This window comes from Manacus vitellinus, unplaced genomic scaffold (genome assembly GCF_001715985.3).
Source record: "Manacus vitellinus isolate BGI_N305 unplaced genomic scaffold, ASM171598v3 scaffold_0_pilon, whole genome shotgun sequence".
Lineage (NCBI taxonomy): Eukaryota > Metazoa > Chordata > Aves > Passeriformes > Pipridae > Manacus > Manacus vitellinus.
Genome location: NW_021938789.1, coordinates 16,469,710 through 16,494,721, shown reverse-complemented (window position 1 = coordinate 16,494,721; position 25,012 = coordinate 16,469,710). Strand labels below are relative to the sequence as shown.

At 33.4% G+C, this 25,012-nt stretch overlaps 1 protein-coding gene across 1 annotated transcript in view; it reads left to right on the top strand.

Annotated features, from left to right (window-relative positions):
* ARAP2 (ArfGAP with RhoGAP domain, ankyrin repeat and PH domain 2) overlaps nucleotides 1-25,012 on the top strand; it is a 117,360-nt gene that overhangs the window by 47,603 nt on the left and 44,745 nt on the right. The window contains exons 9-19 of the mRNA XM_018068149.2: nucleotides 3,289-3,404; nucleotides 4,532-4,731; nucleotides 5,462-5,547; nucleotides 6,248-6,430; nucleotides 7,998-8,172; nucleotides 9,693-9,827; nucleotides 12,280-12,424; nucleotides 14,578-14,680; nucleotides 15,329-15,527; nucleotides 17,543-17,606; nucleotides 24,728-24,891. Coding sequence (XP_017923638.2) covers nucleotides 3,289-3,404; nucleotides 4,532-4,731; nucleotides 5,462-5,547; nucleotides 6,248-6,430; nucleotides 7,998-8,172; nucleotides 9,693-9,827; nucleotides 12,280-12,424; nucleotides 14,578-14,680; nucleotides 15,329-15,527; nucleotides 17,543-17,606; nucleotides 24,728-24,891 — 1,570 coding nt within the window. The remainder of the gene's footprint in view (nucleotides 1-3,288; nucleotides 3,405-4,531; nucleotides 4,732-5,461; nucleotides 5,548-6,247; nucleotides 6,431-7,997; nucleotides 8,173-9,692; nucleotides 9,828-12,279; nucleotides 12,425-14,577; nucleotides 14,681-15,328; nucleotides 15,528-17,542; nucleotides 17,607-24,727; nucleotides 24,892-25,012) is intronic.

The following is a 25,012-nucleotide window of genomic DNA, read 5'->3' as shown; positions in this document are numbered from 1 at the left end:
AATTTATATTTCAAAGTGGAGCACTTCTTTCTTCCCTGTACCAATTCCCACTTCTGTTTCTGAAGGAGAGAAGAAGACTACACTCCTGAAAGCGTATAAGTTCTGAGTACTGAAAATTAGATTCCTGTGTACCTGTCACTCACAAAGCCTGGTTTATGCCAAGTGTTGTGCACTTACCATAAAGAGCTTGTCTGGACCATTATGAAAATCACTCTAATGTAGCTATGAATTCATTTAATTTGCCACCATCTTCTGTTCCAAAAAGTAGATTCCAATATGTTAACGTTTCTGACATTCTTCACACTCAAATTCAGTACACTAAGTTCTTAGGCCCTTGCTGAATGTAAAACATATAATGTGTTATTCTCTCTTCAGTGGGATTGTTCATACTGGGCAGGTGTGCAGATTTTGGAGGGTTGGTGCTGCAGCTATGCACTTGTTTCTAGAGTGCTTTCTCAGTTCTGCTTTGTTAAGTTTGGTACAACAAAGTTTGGTGTGTGTGTGTGTGCTATCTTCATGCGGTAGGTTGCTTCCATACAGCCTGCTCCTTTTTCGCTTCAAGGAAGCAGGTGCAACTAGTTCTTTGAAGGCATAAAAAAGAGACTGAAATGAATATACGATAGAAATTTTCAAGAAGGAACAGTATGGAATAGGTAGGTGAATGAAGTTTAGTTAATGTTTTTTATGTAGTGAAATTCTCAGTTGTCAGGCAAAAAAGCCCCCGCATACATGCACAAAAGGAACTCCTTTTTTTCACAATTAGTATCTGGGAACTCTATAAGGTAGGATGCTGCAGAGACCTCAAAGTATGTTTTGGAGTTTTTTTTAATTCCTTGAGGATGTGTCTGTCCGTGGCTAGTAAGTATGTCTGGCTTTACTGCAACTGTTTATTCAGGGAGTTTCCAAGCTGAACATCCTTAGATTACTGGAAGCTTATTTAAGAAGATGAGAATGTACCTTTTCTTATTTACGTTGTTTTTATGACAGTTGCCAGTAGCAAGTTCCCAAAGGGAAGCTACTGTACTAGGGAAACTTTTGATCTGGCTCCGTATGATAGCTATTAGTTTTGGTCATCTCTGTTAATCATTTACCTTCAGTGAACTGTAATCTGAACCTAAAAGTATATTAAACTGGCTTCTGGCAGTCATTCAACTGTTATTTAATAAACAAAGAATGCATTGCACTGTTCAGGTACAAGTATAATCTTGTTACCTGTCCTTTAAAAGCCAGGATTTCTTAAGGCCAATTATTTAAAATAATTGAAACCAATGAATGAAACATGCATCCAATTTACATCTCAGAAGCATAAACCATTTAATCCTAGAAAGTTAAAGGTTTTGGATTGTTTTGGCTTGGTTTCTTTTTTTAATTTTGCTGAAAGAAATTAAAAAAAATTGTATTTTTCTATCTCAGTCTTTTTTTTTTTTTATTTTTTCATGCTTCTATTTTTCTCACTGGTGATATCTGCCTCTAAGAATACTTCACTGCTACAGAGGATGCTGTCAAGTTCATACTTAAAAGGGGATTATTCTGCCCACTCCTTTCCCATAGAACTGATTTTTGAGGATGAATTAGGGACTGTGTAGGCTTCACAGAACTCTGCTCTCTTCTAAGGCAGGTGTGTCAATATGAAAACCTGTGATTTATAGGGAAATAGAGAGAGGGCTGAAGATGAAGAGGGAGAATAAAAATGTCTATGTTACAGGATATGAGTGTAGAAGAAAATTAGAAATGCTTAAAAAATACATTATATGAGTAGTGGCTAAACCAGGTTACTTATTTAAAAGTTATTACTTTTTATAAAGGATTGTGCTGAAATCCACATCTGGGTTCCCCACTGTTACTGTCAAAGGTAATAGAATGTAAAAAAAATCCAAAAATTCTTAATAAAGAGTCCTTCACGGAAACATTAGCTGATTTATCCCACAATATGTTTAATTAGTTTACATGTTTAATTTTAAAAATCTCATCCTCGAATGGACACTACTGTGCTTTTTTGGGTATTATTCTCTTCAATGCCTCGTGTGATATAATTGATACTTCCATCTTATGTCAGATTTAGCCTTAACAATCATGGATAAAATGATATTTTTATTTGCTCATATCTGAAATAGTGGAATAAAATTAAAAGAGTTTTGTGAAGTATTTTCTCCATGTGAGCTTTAATGCTCAAAAATTTGAAAATCTTACAAAGAGAAGCTTGTCAGTGATGCAGGTTTAAATATGTATTAACTAGAAAAACAATCCCCTCTGTACAGGCAGACAACTCAAGCTTTTACCCTTCAGTGTTTTAATTTTCATCAGTTCATACCTAGCTACTTGTTATGTGAGAGATAACTTAGTGAGCAATTTGCAAGTGGTAAGATATGTGAATTTGACTTTTTGCTTGGTTGATGAAGTTTGATTTTTTTTCTGTTTGCAGTTGCTGTTTCCAAGAAGTATGTTAATATTTCCAGAAATTAACCTTATGGAAGTGACTGCCATTAGATGAACATCTAAATCAGTTTAAGAAGGAAATACTGATGGTGTTCCAAATAGATCAGAAATAACATATGTAACACATTTTTCAAAATGCATACGTTTGAGAGGCCTTCACAAGAGCTCACTGAACATTTTATTTCCCAACTGTGTTAATGCAAAAGTTATTTTTATTTTAAGTACGTTGTTCCTTGCAGAAGGAAAAAACCCAACAATTTCTCTTGGTTTGAGGCAAAAATACTTTTTAATAATTAGAGTCACAGCTAACCCTTTGTCTATTTTAGCTGCAGTATAGGACTTCTTTTCAAAGACATATTTAGTTCAGTCAATAGATAAGAAGCATGAGCAACCAAAGGTTTAAGAAAGAATTTTATATATAATGTTTTATTTTATTAAAACACTCCATCTAAAAGCAAGAAAAACTGCTGTCAATGAGAAGGATTTAGATATATAAACATTATTTAGACATTGAAGCATGATTTAAGCTAGTTACTTCTGTAATTTTACATCTACTTTTTAATGCAATCTGTTGTTTAACCTTTTTGTATTTTTTTCTCTTATTAATAGTTAGAGTGTGCATTTTATCTCCTACCAGCAATCAAGTAAGGTCAATCTAGCACTTAGAAATGTAGTGTTTGGACAAAATTTAGTGTAGGTTTATTTATGCATTAATGATTTAGAAGTAGCTTGTATGTTGTGGCGAAAATGTCTGTTACTGACTTTGGTTTTTTAGACCATCCCAAAATAACTGTTCTATACATATCTGATTCTTGATTGATAAACCCCTGAATTTTATTATCTTTTCCCTAGGATTTTAAGACTGGATTTGGTATCACTTTGATCCCTATGAACGTGGCAAATGTAAAACAAGTGGATCGGGCTGCAAAGCAATCTTTTGAAATAATTACTCCTTATAAAAGCTTTAGGTGAGAAGTTTAATATTTACATTACAAAAAAATGCAATTAACTAATGCACTCAAGAAATACTTGCTTCATACTGTGGTGCCTTAGCTAGTTTGGATGAAGAGGTAATGTTTTTATTAAGAATGCTCAGAAATTTTTTTAAAAAGGGAAGGATTTTCTGTCTTTTGTTTACCTGTGTGCTTCAACTGTTAGCTCCCTGATTAGGCATATTATGCTCACGGATTCATATTTTTATGTAGTCTTCTTTGTTCATTCTGTGCAAGATCAAAAGAAAAAGAGAAATTCCTCTATTTTAACAACTTGAATGCATCCTAAAGAGTAATAAGCTGCAATAGTGAAATAATGCAGCATACATTTAGTATTAAGCATTTTATTTGAAAAGATTCTTTCATGTGCCATCCTGGCACATTTTGTAGAAATCCTGGTTGAAAGTTTTACTTAAGCTGATGCTGTGACTTGTAACGATTTTTAAGAAAATGGAAGTATATGCTAATAAAAACCTTTTGTTTAGTGTTGTAGTGTTTCTTAAATGAAATCTCAGTAATGAAGGACAAAAAGAAATCACTTTGTTCTCCTAGGCTTTCTAAATGTTAGCAAATACTTTCCTTTCATTCTCAGTCAACTAGCACGTAAATTAGTCTTGATCCGCATTTTGAATCTGTGGCTAGTTGGCAGATAGCTGGTTCTGTGACTTTTTCTAAGACATCACCATGTTGATGTTTATTATTTAATTTTTAAGAAGGATAAATTCAAATGAAATGTAAGTCCATTTTTACTTGTCAGTAAGTCTCCATGGTTTCTTAGGTCATTCTATGTGTTTGCTAAAGTTCAGTCTTTAAATTTAGTACATGGTAACATAAAAAGATTGAAATAACTCAGGAATGTTATGAGACTGTTACAAAAGCTATGTAGCTTTTATTACTAGTGGTTTTGTTGAAAACTTCATATGAAAACATGGAGTTTCACTGACTAAAATACAAAATAATACATTCCATCTTAATTTTTATATCTGCATAAAGATTTTTTTACTGCGATTTTGGGTGTAAATGTAATAAATGAGAGACTACAGACTATGTTTAATTTGGCTTTAAACTAAAGATCAATAACACAGGAAAGTCAATTGTTTCAGCTTTACAGCAGAGTCGGAGAGAGAGAAACAAGACTGGATTGAAGCACTCCAGCAATCGATAGCAGAAACTCTATCTGATTATGAAGTAGCTGAGAAGATTTGGTTCAATGAATCCAACAGGAGCTGTGCTGACTGTAAAACTCCCAGTCCTGACTGGGCATCCATCAATCTCTGTGTTGTCATATGTAAGAAGTGCGCAGGTAGAGTAATAAATGCCATATTAGCATATCCGTGTATGTCTTTGAATTGGCTTTTTTCATTTTTGAAGGGTTATCCTTGTAGAAGTTTTGAGAAACAAAAACTGAACATAACCTTTTTTTTTTAATACCAGGGTCATTCTTATACTAAAGCACTTCCATGCATAAATGACAGGTCTGTGGTGATTGAGTTATCTCAGATGAATAACCCTTCATAATTAGATGGAATTAAGACACACTAACACTTCATGGGAAATGTCTGGTTTTTGCAAGGCTAGATGCCAAAGAATAACAATTTTCAGTGTTTAAATTTTCCATATTAATTTTGTCTGGGCATATTTTACTGTCAATTAGAATAGCTTTTTCAGACTCTACTAAAAGTCTAGTTCTATCATGTTATATTTAAATATGTGTTTAAGCAGTAGATTCAAGGAAATAGTTTATAACTCTAGGCTTTCTTTCAAAACAAACCCTTCCAGAAGTATTCTACATGAGCCAGCCTTCTTTGTTTATACATTACTATCAAATGAAATTCAGTTTTTCTTTTTTCTTTTTTTTTTTGAAAAAAGGATGTATTTTTGGTGCTTTTATTTTATATTCAAATGTCAAACCCAACCTTTTTTTAAAAATAACAATTAGAATAAATCTATCTTTGAGTTTTTTTTGTTATCTCAGCAGAAGAGAAACCCAATTTAAGTGCCTTAGTTAAGTAAAACTACTCTTGGATTTTCAGGACAACACAGATCTTTAGGACCAAGAGATTCAAAGGTCCGGAGTCTGAAAATGGATGCCAGTATTTGGAGCAATGAACTTATTGAGGTGTGTTGTAATAGTCTAACTCTTTGTTAGAATTCTAACATCTTGAAACCTACTGTATGTAAAGGAGTAATTAACTGCTTTACTCGGAAGAAAACCGAACATATAAGTGCTAAATAACATGGTGCTGTTATAGTGAAGTCTGTGTTTCTGAGCATAATGTACCTTTATGTATATAACAAATATTCATTTGTTTTGATAACAATTCCTCTTAGTATTTCTCCAAGTATCTATCTTTCTTTGGGAAAAAAAGAAATAAAATGCTTTTGGACAGCAGTCATGGTGGGGAGTATTGGAAAGGGGAAAAGAAAGGAAACTTCTCACTACCAATTTAGCTGCTTGGAGTATTAAAAAGTGGTGGTGGTAAGAAGTGGTGCTGATTAAGAGGGTTGAGCCATCAGTGTTTTTTTAAAAAAACACATGATACTCTTCTCTGAACTTTAGCTGGTATTTTCTAGTATGTACTGAAGTGTTATAATTGATTAGCCTTGTAAATCTTAGCTGATATTAATGATAAGTTATGACTGCAGACTTTATTTGTAGATGACTGCAGGCAGTGACTGAGGCTTCTGTCTCCTGCAGGGAATTTTCTTTTCTTTAATGACTTTCTTTTTCAACTTTTAGTAGCTGGAAACTATTTGGAGGCCAGCTTCATATCCTTCATACTATTTTGCTCATTTTTTTTTTGTTACATCTCATCCAGCTCTTTATTGTCATTGGAAATAAGAGGGCAAACAGTTTTTGGGCAGGAAATCTTCCTCCTGATGAAGAGCTGCATATGGATGCCCCTGCAGAAAAAAGGATAGCATTCATTACACAAAAATACAAAGAGGGAAAATTCAGGAAAGCACCTTTTCTCTACAAAACCAAGGAACAGTTGAATAAGGTAATATGAACCATGGTTAAGGCCATAGTGCACTTTTTTTATTGTATTGTATCTGTGTGCAGTTTGGTCATCTTGTTAAACTGATGAGAAATAAATTCAGATTCCCGAGTGACATTCTGACACAGTTGAATAAGAGTTGTTTTAGAGCCTTTACAGGCATAATTTCATGACTACTTAGTTTCTTGTTTTTTCCGTTAGTTTGTTTACAGAATGTTATGGTACTTATATAGTGTCTCTGTCTTCCTGAGCCATCAATGAATATGGATCTTTATATTTCTTCAAGTGCACAGTCTAGGGATGCAATTTAACACTTTGTTTCCTTAGATTCCTTATTAAGTCTTTTTTATATTTTGTATATCTGACATCTAACATGCAGATACATTAGATGATTTGTTGTTATCAGTGGTGAAAGTAGCTCATGCACTCTTACTTATTAGCTTGTAGCTTGTTGGAAATGAAAAAAGCTAAAATTAATTATTAAAAATGTGTGTTCTCAGTTTTTCCTTTTACACAAATAACAAAAGTTCTTTACAGGTATAAAATGGAAAATTATGTCTATGTAAATTCGGATGTACATTCGAGTGAATTCTAATAATAGTTAGTTTGAGTCATGAATGCATTAATTACAATGTTAATGCATTCAATTATGAGTCAAATTGTCTCAAAGAGTATGCAGACATTGTCAGGAAGCAGTAACATTTCAAAGTTGTGGTTTGAACCACAGAGGTCTCATTTGTTTCAGTGTTGAAAAAGTGTTATTTTTTTGTACATTTTACAAGTTGTATGTTAGTTATTCACAGAAGTAGTTAAAATGAGGGCATATAAGAGTAGTTATCAATGAAACACCTTTAGCCAAAGCGTAGAACCACCTCACTGTATAGCTTGAATTTATGTTTTCTGCACAAAATAATTTAAATAAATATTGAATCATAGAAATTGTAATGGAATAAGTTGCTGTAATTGTGTAGCTATTTCTGGTTTTGAGGTTTTGGACCAACCTTCTGGAAAAATAAATAAAAGTTGGTCATGTTTTTCTGTGTTTTTGTATACAAAACTAAAAGGATGTGAGGAGATCTTTAAATTTCAAGGAAGGTGAACAAGTATTAAAATACTAAGGAATAGTTGCCTTATTGACTGTGACCATGGTTTTTGAAAACTACCTAGGAATTTTAATCTAATTCTTGGTAATAGAGTTTAAGGATCTAATCTTGTCCCTTTGGTTTAAGCTTTGAGGTCTGAAATAGTAAGATTTTTTCTTTAGTAGTTTGGTGTAAATAAACAGCAAGCTTCCCCTCCAGTTGTATTAATTCATGTAATCCTTCCCAAGTGAAATTTGTGACAGCAACGTCTTGCAGGGTTTGGGTTGATGATGTTTTTGCATTTTCTTGTTATTGCTGCTTTTTTCTAGATTAAGACCATACTTCATGATTTCTCATACATTTCAATGTTTACAGTCTTTGAAAGTTCAGGGGAACCATATTGGAGGTGAAAGGATTTGTATCTTACATATGCTTGTTGCCAGTAACTTTCTAATTTAAACAGACTTCTTGTTTTCCTTCTCCATGAGGCCCTGTGTGCTGCTGTAGTCAAGCAAGACGTGCTAGAAACTCTGATGTTACTCTTTAGTGGGGCTGATGCTATGTGTGCCACTGGAGACCCTGTTTACAGTACTCCATATTTATTAGCCAAGAAAGCTGGACAAAGACTGCAGATGGAATTCCTGTACCATAATAAGTTCTCAGGTGGGATGCATTTCTTTCTTTGGATCTTCTAATTTTATATTGAGCAAAAGGGAAGGAAATATTTTAGTAGAAAAACTGGCATTGCTTTAAACAATAGTGTTGTGCCAGAGGGGCAGTTGTAATGGTGTTAACTGGATTTCAGTAGTGCAATTTCAGTTGTGTACAAATTTGCTATTTTGCTCAGATGTCTTGTTTAGGACTCAAAACAAAACCAAAATAACTCATAAGTCTCAAACCCTTATTTATAGCCAGAAGAAAAACATCATCTTCTCTGCTAATATTATCTGTCTTTTACCAGGAAAAATGGATATATAGAGTTAACAAATATCTAAAGTGTTCATCTGGAACTTTTTTTTTTTCTTAAAAATTATTTAAATAGATATCTACCCCTACTGCATACAGACCTACCTGTTTTTTAACAAGCTTTCCTCCCAAAATAAAACTCACCTCTTGAGCCTGAAATATAATCTATCCCAGAAAACTTTTTTTTCCCACATGATAGCTTCTGCTGCAGCTTGGAGCACATGATAAACTTTGGCCATGAAAATCAACAGTTCTGGTTGCATGACTGTTATGAGGCTCTTGAAAACAGAAAGCTGTTCTTAACAATAAACAAACAAACAAACAAACTGTAGAGTGTAGATGTGACTGAACTTACCTGTTAAAAGGGCTGGACAGTATCTGAAACAGTTGGGGGCTGAAAGTTCACATGCAGATTTACACTGGAAAAAAAATAGCTGTGTGGATGTAGGCCTGGATCACTTTCTGTTGTCTAGTGTCACTCTGCAAAGTAACACTTTATAGGCTAAACAATAGAAGTTTTAGTGGGAAACACAGGAATGAATGAAGTCTTTCTAGAGCAAACACAGTGCCTTAAATTCTGCCTGAGCACTTCTCAGACCAGTGCCATGCATGGGGTCATAGGATGTTGAGCTCAGTCAAAGTGCAATCATGTAACTATGGTTTTGTTTTTTTTTGCTAGCTATGATCTCAAGTAGTCCTAAGCCTGTAGGGAAAGAAGTTTGCTTGTCTTGGCTCTGTCTTTTCTACTTTTGGCCTTCCAACCAAAGCAGCACCACCATGTGCTGGTTTTTGTTCTTATTTTCAGAGAAAGGGAGGTCAATGCAGGTTGATGACGATTCTCAGAATCTTTATCTGTCTGCTGCCAGACTTGCTGGTAAACTCTATATAAGCCCTCAAGAGAAGCAATTCCCTTCTATTTAAGTGTGTTATGTAAGGGATGAAAATGAAAGATCACTACATCAGAAAATCCTATTACCATGGCAAGCAGTGGTAGACAATGGCAGTGTTGTAACAGATGTGGACCAATGTTACTTTATGAATATGTAAGAATCTTTTTCTAATTATAAAAATAAATCCAGTAGCTTTTATCAGTGCTGTAGGAAAGATACTGCAGAGCAATTATGTATTTATGGATACAGTTAGACAGACCTGTGTAGAAATGGTTATAACTGACATAACCGAAGATGTGTGTTATTTACTCCTTTGTCTTTTAATAGATTTCCCAAACTATGATACTTGTTTTGAAAGTGGCTTCTCTGAAGATTCTTCACATTCTACCTTTCTTTGTGAATTCTTATATAAAGTTTCTTCTAATGCTGCTAAGCTTCTTACAGAGAAAAAACTAAAAGAAGGTATTTCACTTTTAATTTATGTTTTTGAATAACATATGAATATGTATGATTTGGGTGAATTTTATTCTTTTTAACTTCTTGCATTACTCTTTGAAAGACAAGATGTCTTTGATATGACGTACCCTCTTTTGATTTAGTAGACCTCTTTCAGATAAAATACTGATTGTCTTGATGTCTTTATTCAGTAGTTTACAGAGCAAGAAGACTGAACTTCTGAAAAATTGTTCAGTCAACACAGTAACTGATAAATAAAAAACAACTAGAAACACTTCTCACTTTAATTATATTTAGATAACTACCAAAAATTACTTTTCATCTAAAATGATTCTATTACAGAAATAATTTGGAAGTATCACTGACTTTTTAGTAAGAATTTGAATGGCTAACACTTAGGATATTTCTCAAGTTCACAGATTTACAAAGTATTCGAAGTGGAAAGGAGCATGTCCATGGACTCTATGACAAATTGAGCTTTGTGGGGTGAAAACATACGTATATCACATGTAGTTATTTTCTTTTCTGAGGGAGAGATGTTATCAAATAATTTCTTTGCCTTTTTCTCCCCATTTGTGTTCTTATATTTTTCTTCCATCTAAACAAATGAGTTATGTGGATTTTAAAATCTGTGCTGATTTGTCATTGAATTTATTGCTCCTAAAATCCTTACATGGCATCCTGCACTGGTATAGACCTTTTTTTGTATGATTATGTCCTTATTCTCATGGTGTATGCCTTTAGGATCCTTAGTGGAGATTAAAACATCTTAAAGCATAGAACTTCTGTTTAAATATGTGTTTGAAGGATTGTATGTTAACGTGGCTCCGAATTCTTGAAAGCATTGGATAATCAACAGAACTTATACCTGATCACAGATATTTTCCCAGCAACTTTGCAGTTTTAACAAAGATGCCTGTTGTGCCAGGGGACTGCTGCTGGACAGGACTCTGTTGAGGATTGCTCTGAAACTGCACTGAGCTTATTTGGGAACTACTTGAGTCCTCACCAGACCAGAGGGAGCACCATTCTCTCACTGGGGATTACAGTACTTGTCTAAATTTGGGCCTTTTGATTTTTTTTGATTTTTTTTTTTAATGCTCTTGATGGATAGGACTCCAAGCCAGAATCCTGTGAAGCTGTCTAACCATTAGAGTTAAGTTCTTCTTCAGTTTTAGGAGTCTCTGAGGCACTTGTCAGCCTTGCCTTAAGCACCAAGGGCTGAAAATTTAAACGCTGTGTTTGTTGTTGCAAAGAACTGTTATCCCTTTGTGGGCCCTAATGGTAAAAGGACACTCAAGAAATCATTCAGTGCTGTGAATTGAACTCAGGTGTTATACCAACCAAGCGTAACACCTGGAAATACAGTCTAGTTTTTCATTATGTGTGTCTCAGTGCAGGAGAGAGTAAACCAATGCAGTGTGTACTTCTCATTATTAGCAGCATCAGTTGTTTCAGCAGGGGTACATAACTTTTGAAGAAAGTTGTTAATTAACAACTGTTGATATCAGGAGGAAGTAAGCTCAAATGTCGGTGCTGTTCTGATGTAGTGGATCAAAAAGTAAAGGTTAGTGGTTTAGTGGCTTGGGTTTGATTTTTGCTTCTTCTGTTTCTAGTGTAAAAGGTTTTATGGAGCCCTTTTAAAACCTTGATATTCCAAAATCATCCTTGAGAGTCGTAGCAGTTTAATGAATATTGAAGCAATGAGCTATTTTATAAAATAGGTGTTGGAGGGTGGAAGAGGGAAAGTTGGGGGACAAAAAACCCTGAACAATGAAAACCTTAAAGTTTGGTGCTCAACTCCTCTAAACATATACATTTTCAAACCACTTCTCTTATGTTTATTTTAGTACTTAAAATGTGTATTTAGACAGAACCTAGATAGTACTAGATAGCAAATAATAGGATGCAAATAAATACTAATAAAACAGTAACAAGTTATTTATAAAACTTGTATAAATCCTATAGCAAACAACAGAAAAAGGAATTGGATGAACTATCAGATAACGTAGTATGTATTTGCTAACTACAACTGGTTTTTTATTTGGTTTTTTGTGGGATTTTTTTTTCCAGATCTGTTTTACCAAACTCTCACAAATACTTTGCCAGCCATATAGGAATTTTAAGACTGTAGAAAATTAACAGTATTTTCTCTTACAACCTGCTTCTCCACAGCAGTGGTAACAGATGCACCTCAGATTATGTTCTAAGAACTAGATATAAGCTAGAATGAGCACATGAGTATTTCCAGTAGCAAGTAGACATTAATATGCTATGTTGTGTGCTGTATTCATATTTTAGGTCATAAGAGTGAGTAAACACTTGGTCGAAATGAAATATGCCAACTAATATGTTGAAGTTGCTCTGAAGACTTTTTCCTCCGCCTTGTATTTATTGATTTTTTTGAAAAAACTTGCTTTAAAAAAACCTGACTTTTCTATGAATTCTTTAATTACAGATTGCAACAAAAGATGGTGCACTTTGGAAAGTGGCTTTCTGAGCTACTATGAAAATGATAAAACTACCACTCCTAATGGTATGATTGACATCAATGAAGTTATCTGTCTTGTAGTACAAAAGACAGACTTCTTTTCAAATAGAGGGTAAGATCTCAAAGTCATATTTCAATAAACAAACTCAGGTATTTCAAAGATTTTATTCTGAGTTTTCAGAGCTGTTGATTTGTTCTTGAATGTTGAATACGCAATTTAGAAAAAAAAAAGCTGAATTGTTTTATTTGACTTAAGAAATAAGCACTATGTGATATTTGGGGATTTTTAATTTTTTTTTTTTATAGTGATAGAATGAAAATGTTAGGATAATTTAAAAGGGCAGCTTGAATTAGATACATCTGTTTCTTATTAAATCTGTAATGAATATTTTCAGTGCTTAAAAGGTTACATGATGATAAATCGAACAATTAATACTTATTTTTCTTTCTGGGATAGACCTCTGCCTCAAACCAAAGCTCTTGCTTTGTTTCTTCCATATATTAATGCAGCAGATTACAGTTCACCACAATACTTTTGGATTTGGCCACAGAGATATTTGTCTTTGAAACCCATTCTTTGTCCTGCAGCTGAGGACAACAGTGTAACTGATGAACATTGTGTTAGTTTGAAGATAACAACTTTTTTTTCTAGTTTGCTTTTCTTTTATAACTCTCTCATATCCCATTTGTAAATTAAAAACATCACATGGAGATTGACCTAAATCTGAGTTGCATTCCAGTGATACTTAGTTTCTTTAGGGTAACATTTTTGTTTAAATTATACTTTGGATTTGTCTAACAAACTCCATAACACTTGCTTTACCTTTTTTTAATGTCTATGTATGTATGTAAAATAAAAATATCTTTCTTCAGTATAATACTGTAATGCTTTTAGTTAAAAAACAAAATTGTCTGCAAAGAAAGCATAGTCTATTCAGTAAGCTTCTGGAAAGGATAAATAATGATGGGAATAAAGGACTTTCACCAGAAAAAAAAATCACTTCTGTTTTAGGATAATGCCTAAATTAAAAACATGTTGGCTGAATACTTCACTCTTCATAACCTCCCGTTGTGCTTTACCTGTGATTGGGTAGTTTTATGAGAAATTTCCTAAGATTTGATATTTCATGTAGTTGAACAACTGGTCCTCAAAAATGCCTGTTCTATTGGTCAGAATTAAGTGTTCATATAATTTTCAAAGTGGTTACTGAAAGTGACACAAATTACTCATGTTCAGTTCTCCACATTTAGGCAAATCTCTGTCTCCAGTATTGAAAGGTAAAAGCATACTCCTTCTATTTGGAATCTAGACAGAGGGCACAAACAAAATCATGCTATAAACTGGTGAACCATAATTTGTAAGTTAAAGACTGACCATAAGTTCAACATGATATTTACTTTCCAAATTCCTCACTAATTTGAATTGGTTTGCTTTTTCTTCTTTTGCTGTCCCTGTTTAAAAATTAAAAATAGAAAAACAGAGTCTATCTGTTTAAATAATGGTATAATTTTTAAAAGAAAAAACCCAAGAATCTACCTTAAAAAAGCTTTTAAAAACTTCTTGAACTACAGCAACTTCAAAGCTTAGTCATACTCATCTCGGTGATGGCAGGTGATACAAGTAGTGGCAGTGACCACACATTTCGCCCTAGCAGATCTGGGCTGTATGACAGGAAAAGCCTCCTCGTTAGAGGAATGGTGGAGGACAGGAACTGGTTGCTGAGAAAACTAGTACTCTCCATCATTGATGGTTTTCAAAGCTTCTCATTGCTGTTCTAATCTATAGCTAGTGATAATCCCTTTTTGAACAGATTAGAGCCAATGATGTCTAAAAGTCCCTCCGAACCTACATTTCAACTTGTCTGAACTTCCCATTCAGTGAGTTGGTCTGCTTATTTTAAAGAAAATATTTTGATTTCATCACAAAAATATACTTGCTCAGATCTCATGAACTTGCAAAAGTGAAAAATTCCCTGTGCATTTTCGATGACTATATGTAAACATTTTTATTAATTCTGGAATTACTGAAAAAACTATTGTGCCATCGCCTCTAAACATGCATTATTGACTTGAAAAGTACTTTGATCATGTTCTGTTATAAAGTACTCTATTATTAGCTGGGCTGTACTTGTAAGATTGGAGGAAAATGCAGAGGGATTCCATTCCATATGTATGAAATAACGAAAAAATACTAAAATAAAACTCTTGTGTGTCTACTGTTATGAAGGCTAAATACAGCTGCCTTTTTTCTCTTGCTTGCTTTAGGGACATCTTTACCTTTGAAATCTACTTAATGTCAGAACGTGTTTTTCAATTTGGAGCTGAAACTGCATATTCACAAAGAAAATGGACTTGGGCAATAGCTAAGGTAATACTGATAATTATCTTTTCCAGTTAGGCCAGGAGCATTTGCACAAAGAATAAAGTGTCATTGTTAGCTTAAAATCCTCTCAGAAGCTATTCTTGATGACTGCTGATCTGTCCTGTGTGTGAGTGTTTCTTGTGCAGCAGGAAGAAATAATTTCTGTGATTTAATGTTTGAAACAAGATAATAAAATAAAATGCAAAAGGAATTGAAGCAGCATTTTAATGCCGACCTTAAGAATATATTAGAGGTGCTCTACTATAAAGATATATTCTATATGAATTTATTTCAGCAAAGTTGTTTATGGTTGCACTTCTTTTATTTGCTGCAACAGATTTCATAAAGCAGTACTGTATTTTATTAACAAATATTAACAAATGTTAATAGTCACATTACTAGTCACATTAAATCAATTGTAGTTTAAAAAGCAAAAATATTTGAATTGGAGAGTATGAAGGCAAAAAATGTTAAGCTTGATTTTGTATTTTAGATTTATTGTAGATATGGGTTTATGAATGATATATCTGGAAGTCTTATTTTTTTACTGTGACCTTCATCCTTGAATCCTATAGATTTGCAATGTCCTAATTTTGTTTTTTAGGGGCAGAGGGTTTTTTTTCTTCATGTGACTCACCCCATTTTCTTTGGTAGCATTTTGTTCCCCCTGTGGCTGAATCCTTGTTAGAGAGAGACTTTGACCTGATTGGCCAGCTGTACTACAAAGATCGCCATAACCTGGATCAGTGGAGAAAAGGCTGGTTTGCCATAGAGAAGTCGAGCCTTTATTTTTGTCTTGAAATGGCGAATGCTGAAGAAGATTCCATATATCTAAGAAGGTTGCAAGAACTAAGTAAGAATTTTGTTTAAGGTGTAGCATTCAGGAAATGTTCTACGGGATTAATTCACTGTTAAGGATATTCTATTACATTTCAAAATAATAAACTTTGGGAAGCTCAGGAACTATTCCTTCACATGAGCCAGATGTTTTTCCCACTCTTATCTAAATATGGATTTGCTAAAGTTCTGTCTTGGGGTTTTTTTTTTTCCTACTTTGTGGTACACACTAGAGAAATTTTTCACAGCTTTATAATGAATGAAGGCAATTTTTATTTCAGTTGCAGCAGTATCTTTCTTACAAGAATACAGAATTGAATAACAATATATAAACTTTTGGGATTATTGTCTCATATTTTTGACAGGGCAGAAATACTCCCTGCAGAATATTCTTGATATGATTGACAGGTCTAGTTTTAACATACTCAAATGTACTGGAAAAGGATAATTCTCTCAGAAAACTTTCATAGACTAATAGACTTTTCTTTTTCCTATTAATAAATATTTTTTGGTCAATATCATGGTGTGGAAAGATAAGAATATTTGTTCAAATTGTCTTCTAAGACCAATTTTGTATCATTGTAATAATGCTCTGAATCCTCTTGAAGTGTACTGTCCTACTTGTTTTCATATTGAGCAATCTAGGAAAGTTATCTAGGTTAGTATCTATAATTTGAGGTTTTATACGAAAGTAACATAGAGAATATAATTTAGCTCTTTATTTATGGTCCTCTTTATAAGTGCTGTCAGATTTTGGACTGTTTTGCAGGAACTTGCCTAAATGCCATTGGGCTTTCTACTGTTTATATACTACCACCTTATATTTGCCGTCAATAACACTGCGAAGGTGGTTTTTAATCAGGAATCTTTTTATGCCTCTAGCTGACTTTTTAACTTGTGAATACTTTTTGATCTTGATTCAGAATTAAAAGATTAGGCAGTAGGAAAACTGTTCGTGATACTTATTTTGATGAGGCAACTGTAATTGCTTTTACCACAATCAGGTTAGCATCCAAAATCTGTGCCTATCCCATGTATAAAAATAAAACAAATTTAACTTTCAGTTAAGAATTATTTTTGCTTGCATTTTTTTAATATTAGCTGTATTTCTTGGAAATATCTCTACTCGTATCTTTTCTTTGATTTCTACTTTCCTCAAATTAAATCTGCTCTACTATTAATACTGATTTGTTTAACTGAAACTTGACAGATAATGGAACATTTGTGGAAGTATAGTCACTTAACTTCTTGATATTTGACTCAGTAAATGTAGGTGTTCCAGGAGTATGCGTGATACAAAACCAGCATATAACATGCAATGTGTTTATTGAGCTTCATTGATATTCAGAACTTTACTATTTCTGGGAATTAGTTGAAATAAGATGTGGATTATATATAAGACATAAACTCTGAGAAGTTCACTTTTCAGAATTCTGAATTAGTAAGCAGGTTACATTTAATTTACCATTTTTAGTATAGAGCACAGTATAGTTTTATAAGCACTGTTACAGGAAACTATCCAGATGTATTTTTTGTATTATGTATAAGGTGAGTGTTTTACAGGGTGCTTTTTTTAGCAGTAATAGCATAAGGCGACATAAAAATGGGTGGCGGTGATCTTCGCAGTAAAACATAGAACTTGTGTTATGTTATTGTAAATGCGTGCAGTGATTAGGGTGCAAGTAAATTAATATATTCCAAAATTCAGCTTACTTCTGGATCATTATGTCTTCTAAAACTTGTATTTACAAGTTTAGTATAATAAAACACTGTAGCATGTTTTCACATTAAAAAGTACATGTTTAAACTTTCTTCATAGTTTTGTATTAATTATTCTTCTAAATGTATTGTGCTACTTTGTGGGGTTTTGTTTCTATTATCAGCAGTGTTCTTTATTTGTAAAGTTTAATAATTCCTTACTCCTTCTGCCAGTAAAGATCATATTGAAAAATCACACATGTATGTGCATGTATGTGTTTGTCTGTATGTGTCTGCGTAGGTCATGCGAATGTGTGTGTGTTTTGTTTTCAGCAACCAGTAGTGTGATGCAAAATGGAGAGAAAATAGACGTCCTGCTGCTCGTTGAAAAAGGAAGGTAAGGTTCCTATCTGAGTAAAGGTTTGATCTGTTTTTATATTGATATTTTAGAATTCTTGTGTTTAAGTCTTGGAGTTTTTTTGCTTGGGGTTGTTAGGAGGAGAGTAAATTTGCAGACTTTTTAAATGAGGGAAAATCTTTGTGTATTAATTACATTTTATGTCTATGTCAGGAAATTCTAACAAGCACTACTTAATTAAAAGCAGTTTTCCCACTGAGAAAATTATTCCCAGATTAGTCTGCCAATAATGGTTTCTTCAAAAGGACCTAACTTCTTTTATTGTGTAAAAACAGAGTACCTTTTTGGAGCATTAACTACATTAATCACTCTTATGTCTCAGAATTCCGTGCCTTAATCTATGTAGGTCAGGTTTGAGAGGATATGAATGAGTCCCCGGGTTAATCTTATTGTAATGTGTGATCTCAGTTAACACCATCCTAGCTAGGAAAAAACATATGAAACAAACATGATCCATATTTGCTTCCAAGTAGGTAATATTCTGTGGAGATGACTGTGTCATATTTATAGTGATATGAGAAGTTGAAACTTGAAACGAGGTAGGTTATTTCTGCCTCATATATAGGCAAAAATTCAAAGATGAAAGTAAAAATTATGGAAAATAATTCTTAGTTTGTAATAGATTGGGGCTTTTTTTATTTTGATAATGGATTATTGGGTGTCTGTATAAGAAGTAGTACAGTGTTTACAGAGTCTCTTGAACAGCCAATAATAGGTTAATAAATGAACATTGTTTTTCTCTTTGTCCAGCACATAAAAAATCCCTACAGATACCTTTGATATCTAATCAGGGTTGGAGTAACTTGTTGGAGAAATGCATTGTAACTTGTGAGTTCTACATTTTAACTCTTCCCAGGATACCGTATAAGTTTCAGAATTCAGTAAGGCTATGAAGGCTAGAAAGAAACACTTTTTCTTGGGGATTTTTTGCTTGTTTGTTTGGTGTTTTGTTTGTTTGTTTTGTTTTTTCTTTGTTTGGGTTTTTTGTTTTGTTTTGGGGTTTGGGTTTTTTTTCCAAAGAAGTATATTGAAAGATGCAACATTAAGTAACCTACATACACCAACCAGTGAATCAGAGGTTTCCTATTCAAAGTGTAGTCCAGTAGATGGATCTAAACCTTGCATCTAATTTCATAGGTGTTAGTGCTGAGCAAAACTCTTACCTCCAAATCAGCGTTTATTTCTTTATAATATATCTGTCAAGTAAGGGTAGGTTTTCCCTGAACCGCTTTAATAATTTAGTGGAAATTCTGAACTATTTGAAAATAATTTCACCAAGGGTAGTGGTGGATTAATGGTGGACATAAATATGTTTAATTTTTCTTCACTGAAGGCTGCTATAAATAATTTAAATGCATAGTGTACACTTTATCTTAACCATTAAAAGCCATATGGGTATGTAAGCTTTGGCATAGTGATTCTTGCTTAGGATATTACTCTAAAAGTATCCAGATTTTCAATGCAGTTGCGTGAGATTGCATCTTAAAGTGATAAGCAATTTAATGTGTGTGTGTGGAAAATGATTAAGTATAAAATCACCTTTGTCTTTAGACTCAGTTACTGTAAATTGAAATAAAGCCAGCAATCCTCCTTGTGCCCCTTTAAACTCTCGATAAAGTAATTAATAACTCTGTGACATCATCAGCATCAACTAAATGAAACATCGCAGTTTCTAGTTTTTCTGTTTTGTCTGTCATTTTATATCAGTGCTTCTCTAATGTTAACTTTGCCATAGATTGATCACTTGGAAGAGACTCTATATAGCTGATGGCTTCCGTGTTAATTTGTTAGTTGCTTAAATGCAGGATAAATTATAAAATAGAAAAAAAATAGTATTGCAAGAATTATATAAAACAAGTATGATTTTTCCAAAATTAAGAAAAGTTTAGGAAAAAAAAAAGCAAACACCTTAAACCGAAGAAAAAAGCAAACCAAAACCAAAACAAACCCATCTTCCTTTACATAAAGACATAAATGTGGTCAATATCTTATATCTTGTTAAATTTCATTAGAATAAATTATGAAAATTCCTTGAGAATTTTCTTACTGACTTTCCATTACTTACAAATACTTATACCTCTTTTTCAAATCTCAGTCATTGGGTTGATTAATTAGGGAAAGTCATACGTTTACATGTATCATATATCTTTTTCTTTTACCCTTTTTTGTTAAATACTGTAGGCAAAAGAATGGCTTAAGTTGTTAAAAGTGGACTTCACACTTAAGAGTGATTTCATATGCAAGTAAACATTTTCAGAACTGTAAAAACTTCAAGTCTTCTGAAATAATTATAATCTAATAAACTTATGAAATCTTGATTATTAAAAAAATAATAAATTTGGGGTACATATATTTAACATTAATCTCATCCATCTTTATTCAGAAGAAGAATTTACAATTGATTTTGGCCTGTAATGTACATAATGCTTTCCTACTTTTATAAAATACAAGAATTCAGAAAGAATACTACCAAAAGGCATGTGAGATTTTTCTGAGGTGTCTTAGACATGAATATGATCCACTCCTACCCCTTCTTTTTTCCCCCCTCTTCCTTTACCCTGTTTTCTACTTGGCACCCTGCTGTCCATTTATTCTTTATCTGACATGTTCAGCTAATGAAGACTACCAGCTCAGAAATAGGAAGTGGTAATCATATTATACATTGCCAAGTAGTAGCATATCATGAGAGGCTCAGCCACGCTAAGATATTTCCAAAACCACAACACTGCTTCACTTTTTAAAATTGTTGTCTTTTTTGAAGATCAATGTACTTGCTAAATTTTCATGATGGTTCTAGACCACTTCTAACTCTACATTACTTTTTTCAGATCAGTTAATGTTTATGTTTGGGTGTCTTTGCTAAAGTAAATTATAAAGGAACACACACTCTTTTATGGCACTTATTGGTATTTTATTGCACTCTGGTCTCTACTGGAGCATATTGTCTGGGCTGTTAGAACTGTCTCAAACTCAACTGGAAGTCTTGGCTTCTTACAACACTTTTTTATGCCATAATCAGATGATCATTTGTCTCTTCTTGCATTCCACTTTCATAGTTGAAATGCTGCTTGACATTTTGCTAGAAGTCGCAAACCATTTTCCAGATTTCTGTGTGTGATGCTTCCCTTAGTCACATAGAGTTGTCCTCTCATTTGCTCCATATTCAGTTTGGATTTTTTTTCCTTGATCTCTCGTTCATATTTTTAAAATGCCTGAAGTGATTGGTCTCCTGTAGCCATCCCAACAGAATTTGCATACTAGGTCGGTTAAACAGCTACTCCTGTGTACTTTGACAGAGGACAACAGAGAGATTTGTACACTGAAGAGAGGAAAGCTGTCTGAAAACAGCTGTACACAGTAGTTTTAAAATATATTTTCTATATATAGAATTTAATGTAAAATCTAATGCTACACTTTAAGGAAACACAATTGTGCAGACAATTCAGTTTCAATTATTTCCTAGGTTTTTTTGTAATAATTTAAGTTCTCTCTTAGGTGTCAGTGAATGTTTTCAGACCATACTGTAATCCAGATGGTGCTTTTCTTCCCCCTGTTATGCTTCTCTTGTAGTTAACTCTTTCTTATTATGAATAATAAACCTTCCCTATATACTGGCACAATTTCTTTATGGTGTTGGTTCATGAATTACAATGCTTTCTTAACCCTTTGATGATAGCAGTAATTTTTCTCATAAAATGCAGCTATGGGCACAAAGTTCTAAAATCCAGGATTAATCTAAACATAAGACTTGGATGGAAAGACTTGTACTTCCAGTGCTTCCAGTATGATGTGCTGGATATAAGCTCAATATCCTTCAAAGAAATATTGCTGACCTTCTTTACGTGTAACAGTAATTATTAGTGGAATTTCCATGCTTTAGCTGCAGTTTGATTTTCTAATATAATTTCATAGTGATGTGTATCTTCTTTGTACCTCTGTTTTCGGATAGATAAATTATCAGAATCACTTGAAAATTGCCAGAGGGCACTAAATTGTGCTAATGTTGATTTCTCACTCTTCCTCCCCACAAACCTTACCCAAAATCACTTGCTACCACTGCTTTCCTGTTGCAGAGTTGTGCAGCAAAGCATACAGACATAGCTAAAGCTAGTGGACTTTGCAAGATGGGCTAAAGATAAGCCTTGCACTGTTGTGGATAAAGTGTGGTCACGTATGTTGTTTGTCTGACTGCTGGTGCAGAAGGATGTGCTGGTAGTCAGCAATAAAGTTGAACAGGTAACAGTAGCTTCCTTAATGTTGAACCTAGGTGGTTGTGGACTGCTGCAGTAATTTGTGCCAATTCAATTCTCTCAATTCACTAAGGCAGAAATCTACCTTGGCAGGCCTTCTTGTTTGATCAAGTACTTAAATTATTAATTTCTTGGGTATGGATTTTATGTGCTTCACAAACATAGCAAAAACTGCCATTATTCACCATGTAATCACTATTGCTAAATATTTGTTATGAAGTGTGTACTCTTTATCAATTTTTTGAACTGGAAAAGTAGCATATATGTAAACATACTATAGAAGGCACTGAATTTATATTGAAGGAATGCATTTCAGTTCAGAATCTGTGCAAAATATTTGGTAGTCTGCATGATAGATCTTCATAAATGTTGCAATACAAATTCTTTCAAACATGATTATTTCTATAAGCCTATTAAATTCCTCAGTTTTGTGCCTCATGGGATATCACTACATTTCAGCCGGTGTTAATGCTTAGTCTTAAACCTTGAATTTAATATAACTTTATATTTTGATAATGACAATTAGTTCAGTGAGAAATGCTTGTATTTGTTGTTACTGCTGTCTGAAAACTGTGTGAAAGAGATGGTGAATTGACATGAAAAAGAAGCCAGATCTGCAAAGGTGTCTCTATTGCTTCATGAAGTTCTATAGGAGACTTCTACTGTGCTTTGAGGAAAGTTCTGCTCAGCTGCTGGTACTTATTTCCTCTTCATTCCTTCATCATCCTCTTCATTCCTTCAAGGTTCATGGAGATCAACAAATCATTTCGAATTAGGAAAAAAATAAATTTAACGTTGTTAAGTTTGTCTGAAAGGATTAAAGTTCGAAGGAATTATTTAAACTTCTTATTTGTAAATTGTTGCATGTTTTTATGATTTAAATTTATCCTACATGTGCTCTCTCTCAGTCAGAAATTATTGAGGTTTGAGATGAGCTTTTAAGCCACTTCCACAGGAAATTGACTGAGTTCTGAACTGTGTCTGGCACTGGTTTCATTTCCTTTTCTCCCGTCTTCACTTCTATGGTATTGTAGTGAAATTGCATCTCAGATTTATCTTACTTTTTTATGTGACCACTCTGGAGATTTTTTGACTGGGCAAAGTTAATTATTTGAAAAATAATTAGTTGCCTTCTATCAACATCCAGGTTGATAGCAGCAAGATTTTTCACGTTTCTGTTTCTTACTGGCAACTTCTCTTTCCTGACTGTGTTGGTCCTATGGGACTGCTACTTAAACAAATACCACATTTTCTTTTTTATAACCTCTTCCTTTGTAATTTGAATTTAACTCAACAGCTTCTGCAATTTTAGAATTTTAGAAAATTTAGAGAACATTATCCTGGTAGTTCTGATATGTTTTTTCTAATGTGATACATTGAGAGGAAGATGGAAAGATCCATAAAATACAAGGTAGTTTTTTCCTTATAGTTTAGGTAATTCATATATCACAACACTTGATTGACAGGCACATGATTTAGACTTTAGTATCTCTGTGAAAAATACTGATAAGTTTATATGACTTTTGAAGTTCAATATTGTATTTTCTCTCTCCTCCTATGGTACCAATTGATTGATATGCAGCAGAATTGCCCTTTTCTTGTTTAGCAGTAATAATATTTTCACTTTAGACTATATTGCTTCCTGTATATATCATAATACTTTAAATAACAAAAAATAATCTGTTAAGACTTCCATTTATCCTTTTGCATAATACCATAATATGAATTCTGGTGTTCTGCAGGGAAAATAAAAACACTGTAATATGCATATATGTGTGCATCTAGGAATGCTAGAATGGAAACATTTATAAAAACAAAATTGAAAGATGCTAATTAAAAAAAAAAAAAAGAAACCGGGTATTCCCTCTTTATATAAAATACTTGGGTTTTTTCTTTTCTAAATGAAATAATCAAAATGAGTGTTTGTTTCTATTTTTTCTTCTATTTTCTTCTATTTTTCTTCTATATTTTCTATTTTTTGATGGAAGTGTTTTCATAGAAGTTTGGTAGAACATTTTAACTCTTTCTCATTAGCAAATAAATTGTCATTAGAGAAAACTGATCCCTGACATTTCTTTCATGGAAGACTAAGAGCATGTATGCAGAAAAGTTTGCTTGCCATTTTAACACTTTAAGAAGTTGTTTATTACATACATGCATATAGATGAACATACACTCTTAAACTTTTCCATTTTAGTATTTTCTCTTTCTGTCAGAGTGGACAGAGTTTACTATAGCATGTTTAAATAATAAAGTCAGAACAGGGTTATGCTTTGAGATAGACAGGTAAAGTGTTGCACTAACTTATTCTGCCTCAACTCTTACCTTTTTCATACATGTTCCTTAGCTCTGTGGTATCCTGAGCGTGATTGTTTGATACTTGTGTAGGAGGGAAATTCAGTATGTCTCAGCTACCCTACAGAACAAGAGGAATGGTGGGTATGTGTGGTGTGTAGGGGTGTGAATAGAAAAGAAGGAAAGCTTTTACGATATTGAAAGTTGTCTCTAAATCTGTTTCCTGTTTAGCTGTGGCTTGGACATATGAATGCAGAGTGTAGGAGCAAGACTGAAGAAGAGTAATTAAAATGTTGGCAGGTTCTTTCAAAGGCTTGCGACAGTGTTTGTGGATCTTCTTTATCGTGGCAGTGCTAGTATGAATGTAGTTGGGAAAAAAAAAAGCTGTAACAATAGACCACCATCACAGCTTTATGTGGTGGAAGGTGCCTTGATGTCTTACTCCAAGTGTTTCTTTTTTTTTTCCACTGGACATCTTGTTTTATTGCTGTAGTACAATAACATAATTTTTTTTTTATTTCTTTCCCAAATTCAAAATATTTTTGTACTTTTCAGAACACTATACATCCATGGCCATACAAAGCTGGATTTCATGGTCTGGTATACTGCAATTGAAAAAGCAGCAGGTACAGATGGTAATGCATTACAAGATCAGCAGCTCAGCAAAAACGATGTTCCTATTATAGTGAACAGCTGTATAGCATTTGTTACACAGTATGGTAAGTATAGTGGATTTTATTCAACCTAAGATCATTTGTATATTACCTAAACCCCCCTAGTATCAGATCTCATTGAATGAGTTAATTTATTACTTAAAGTAAAATCATGCCCCTCGTTAGC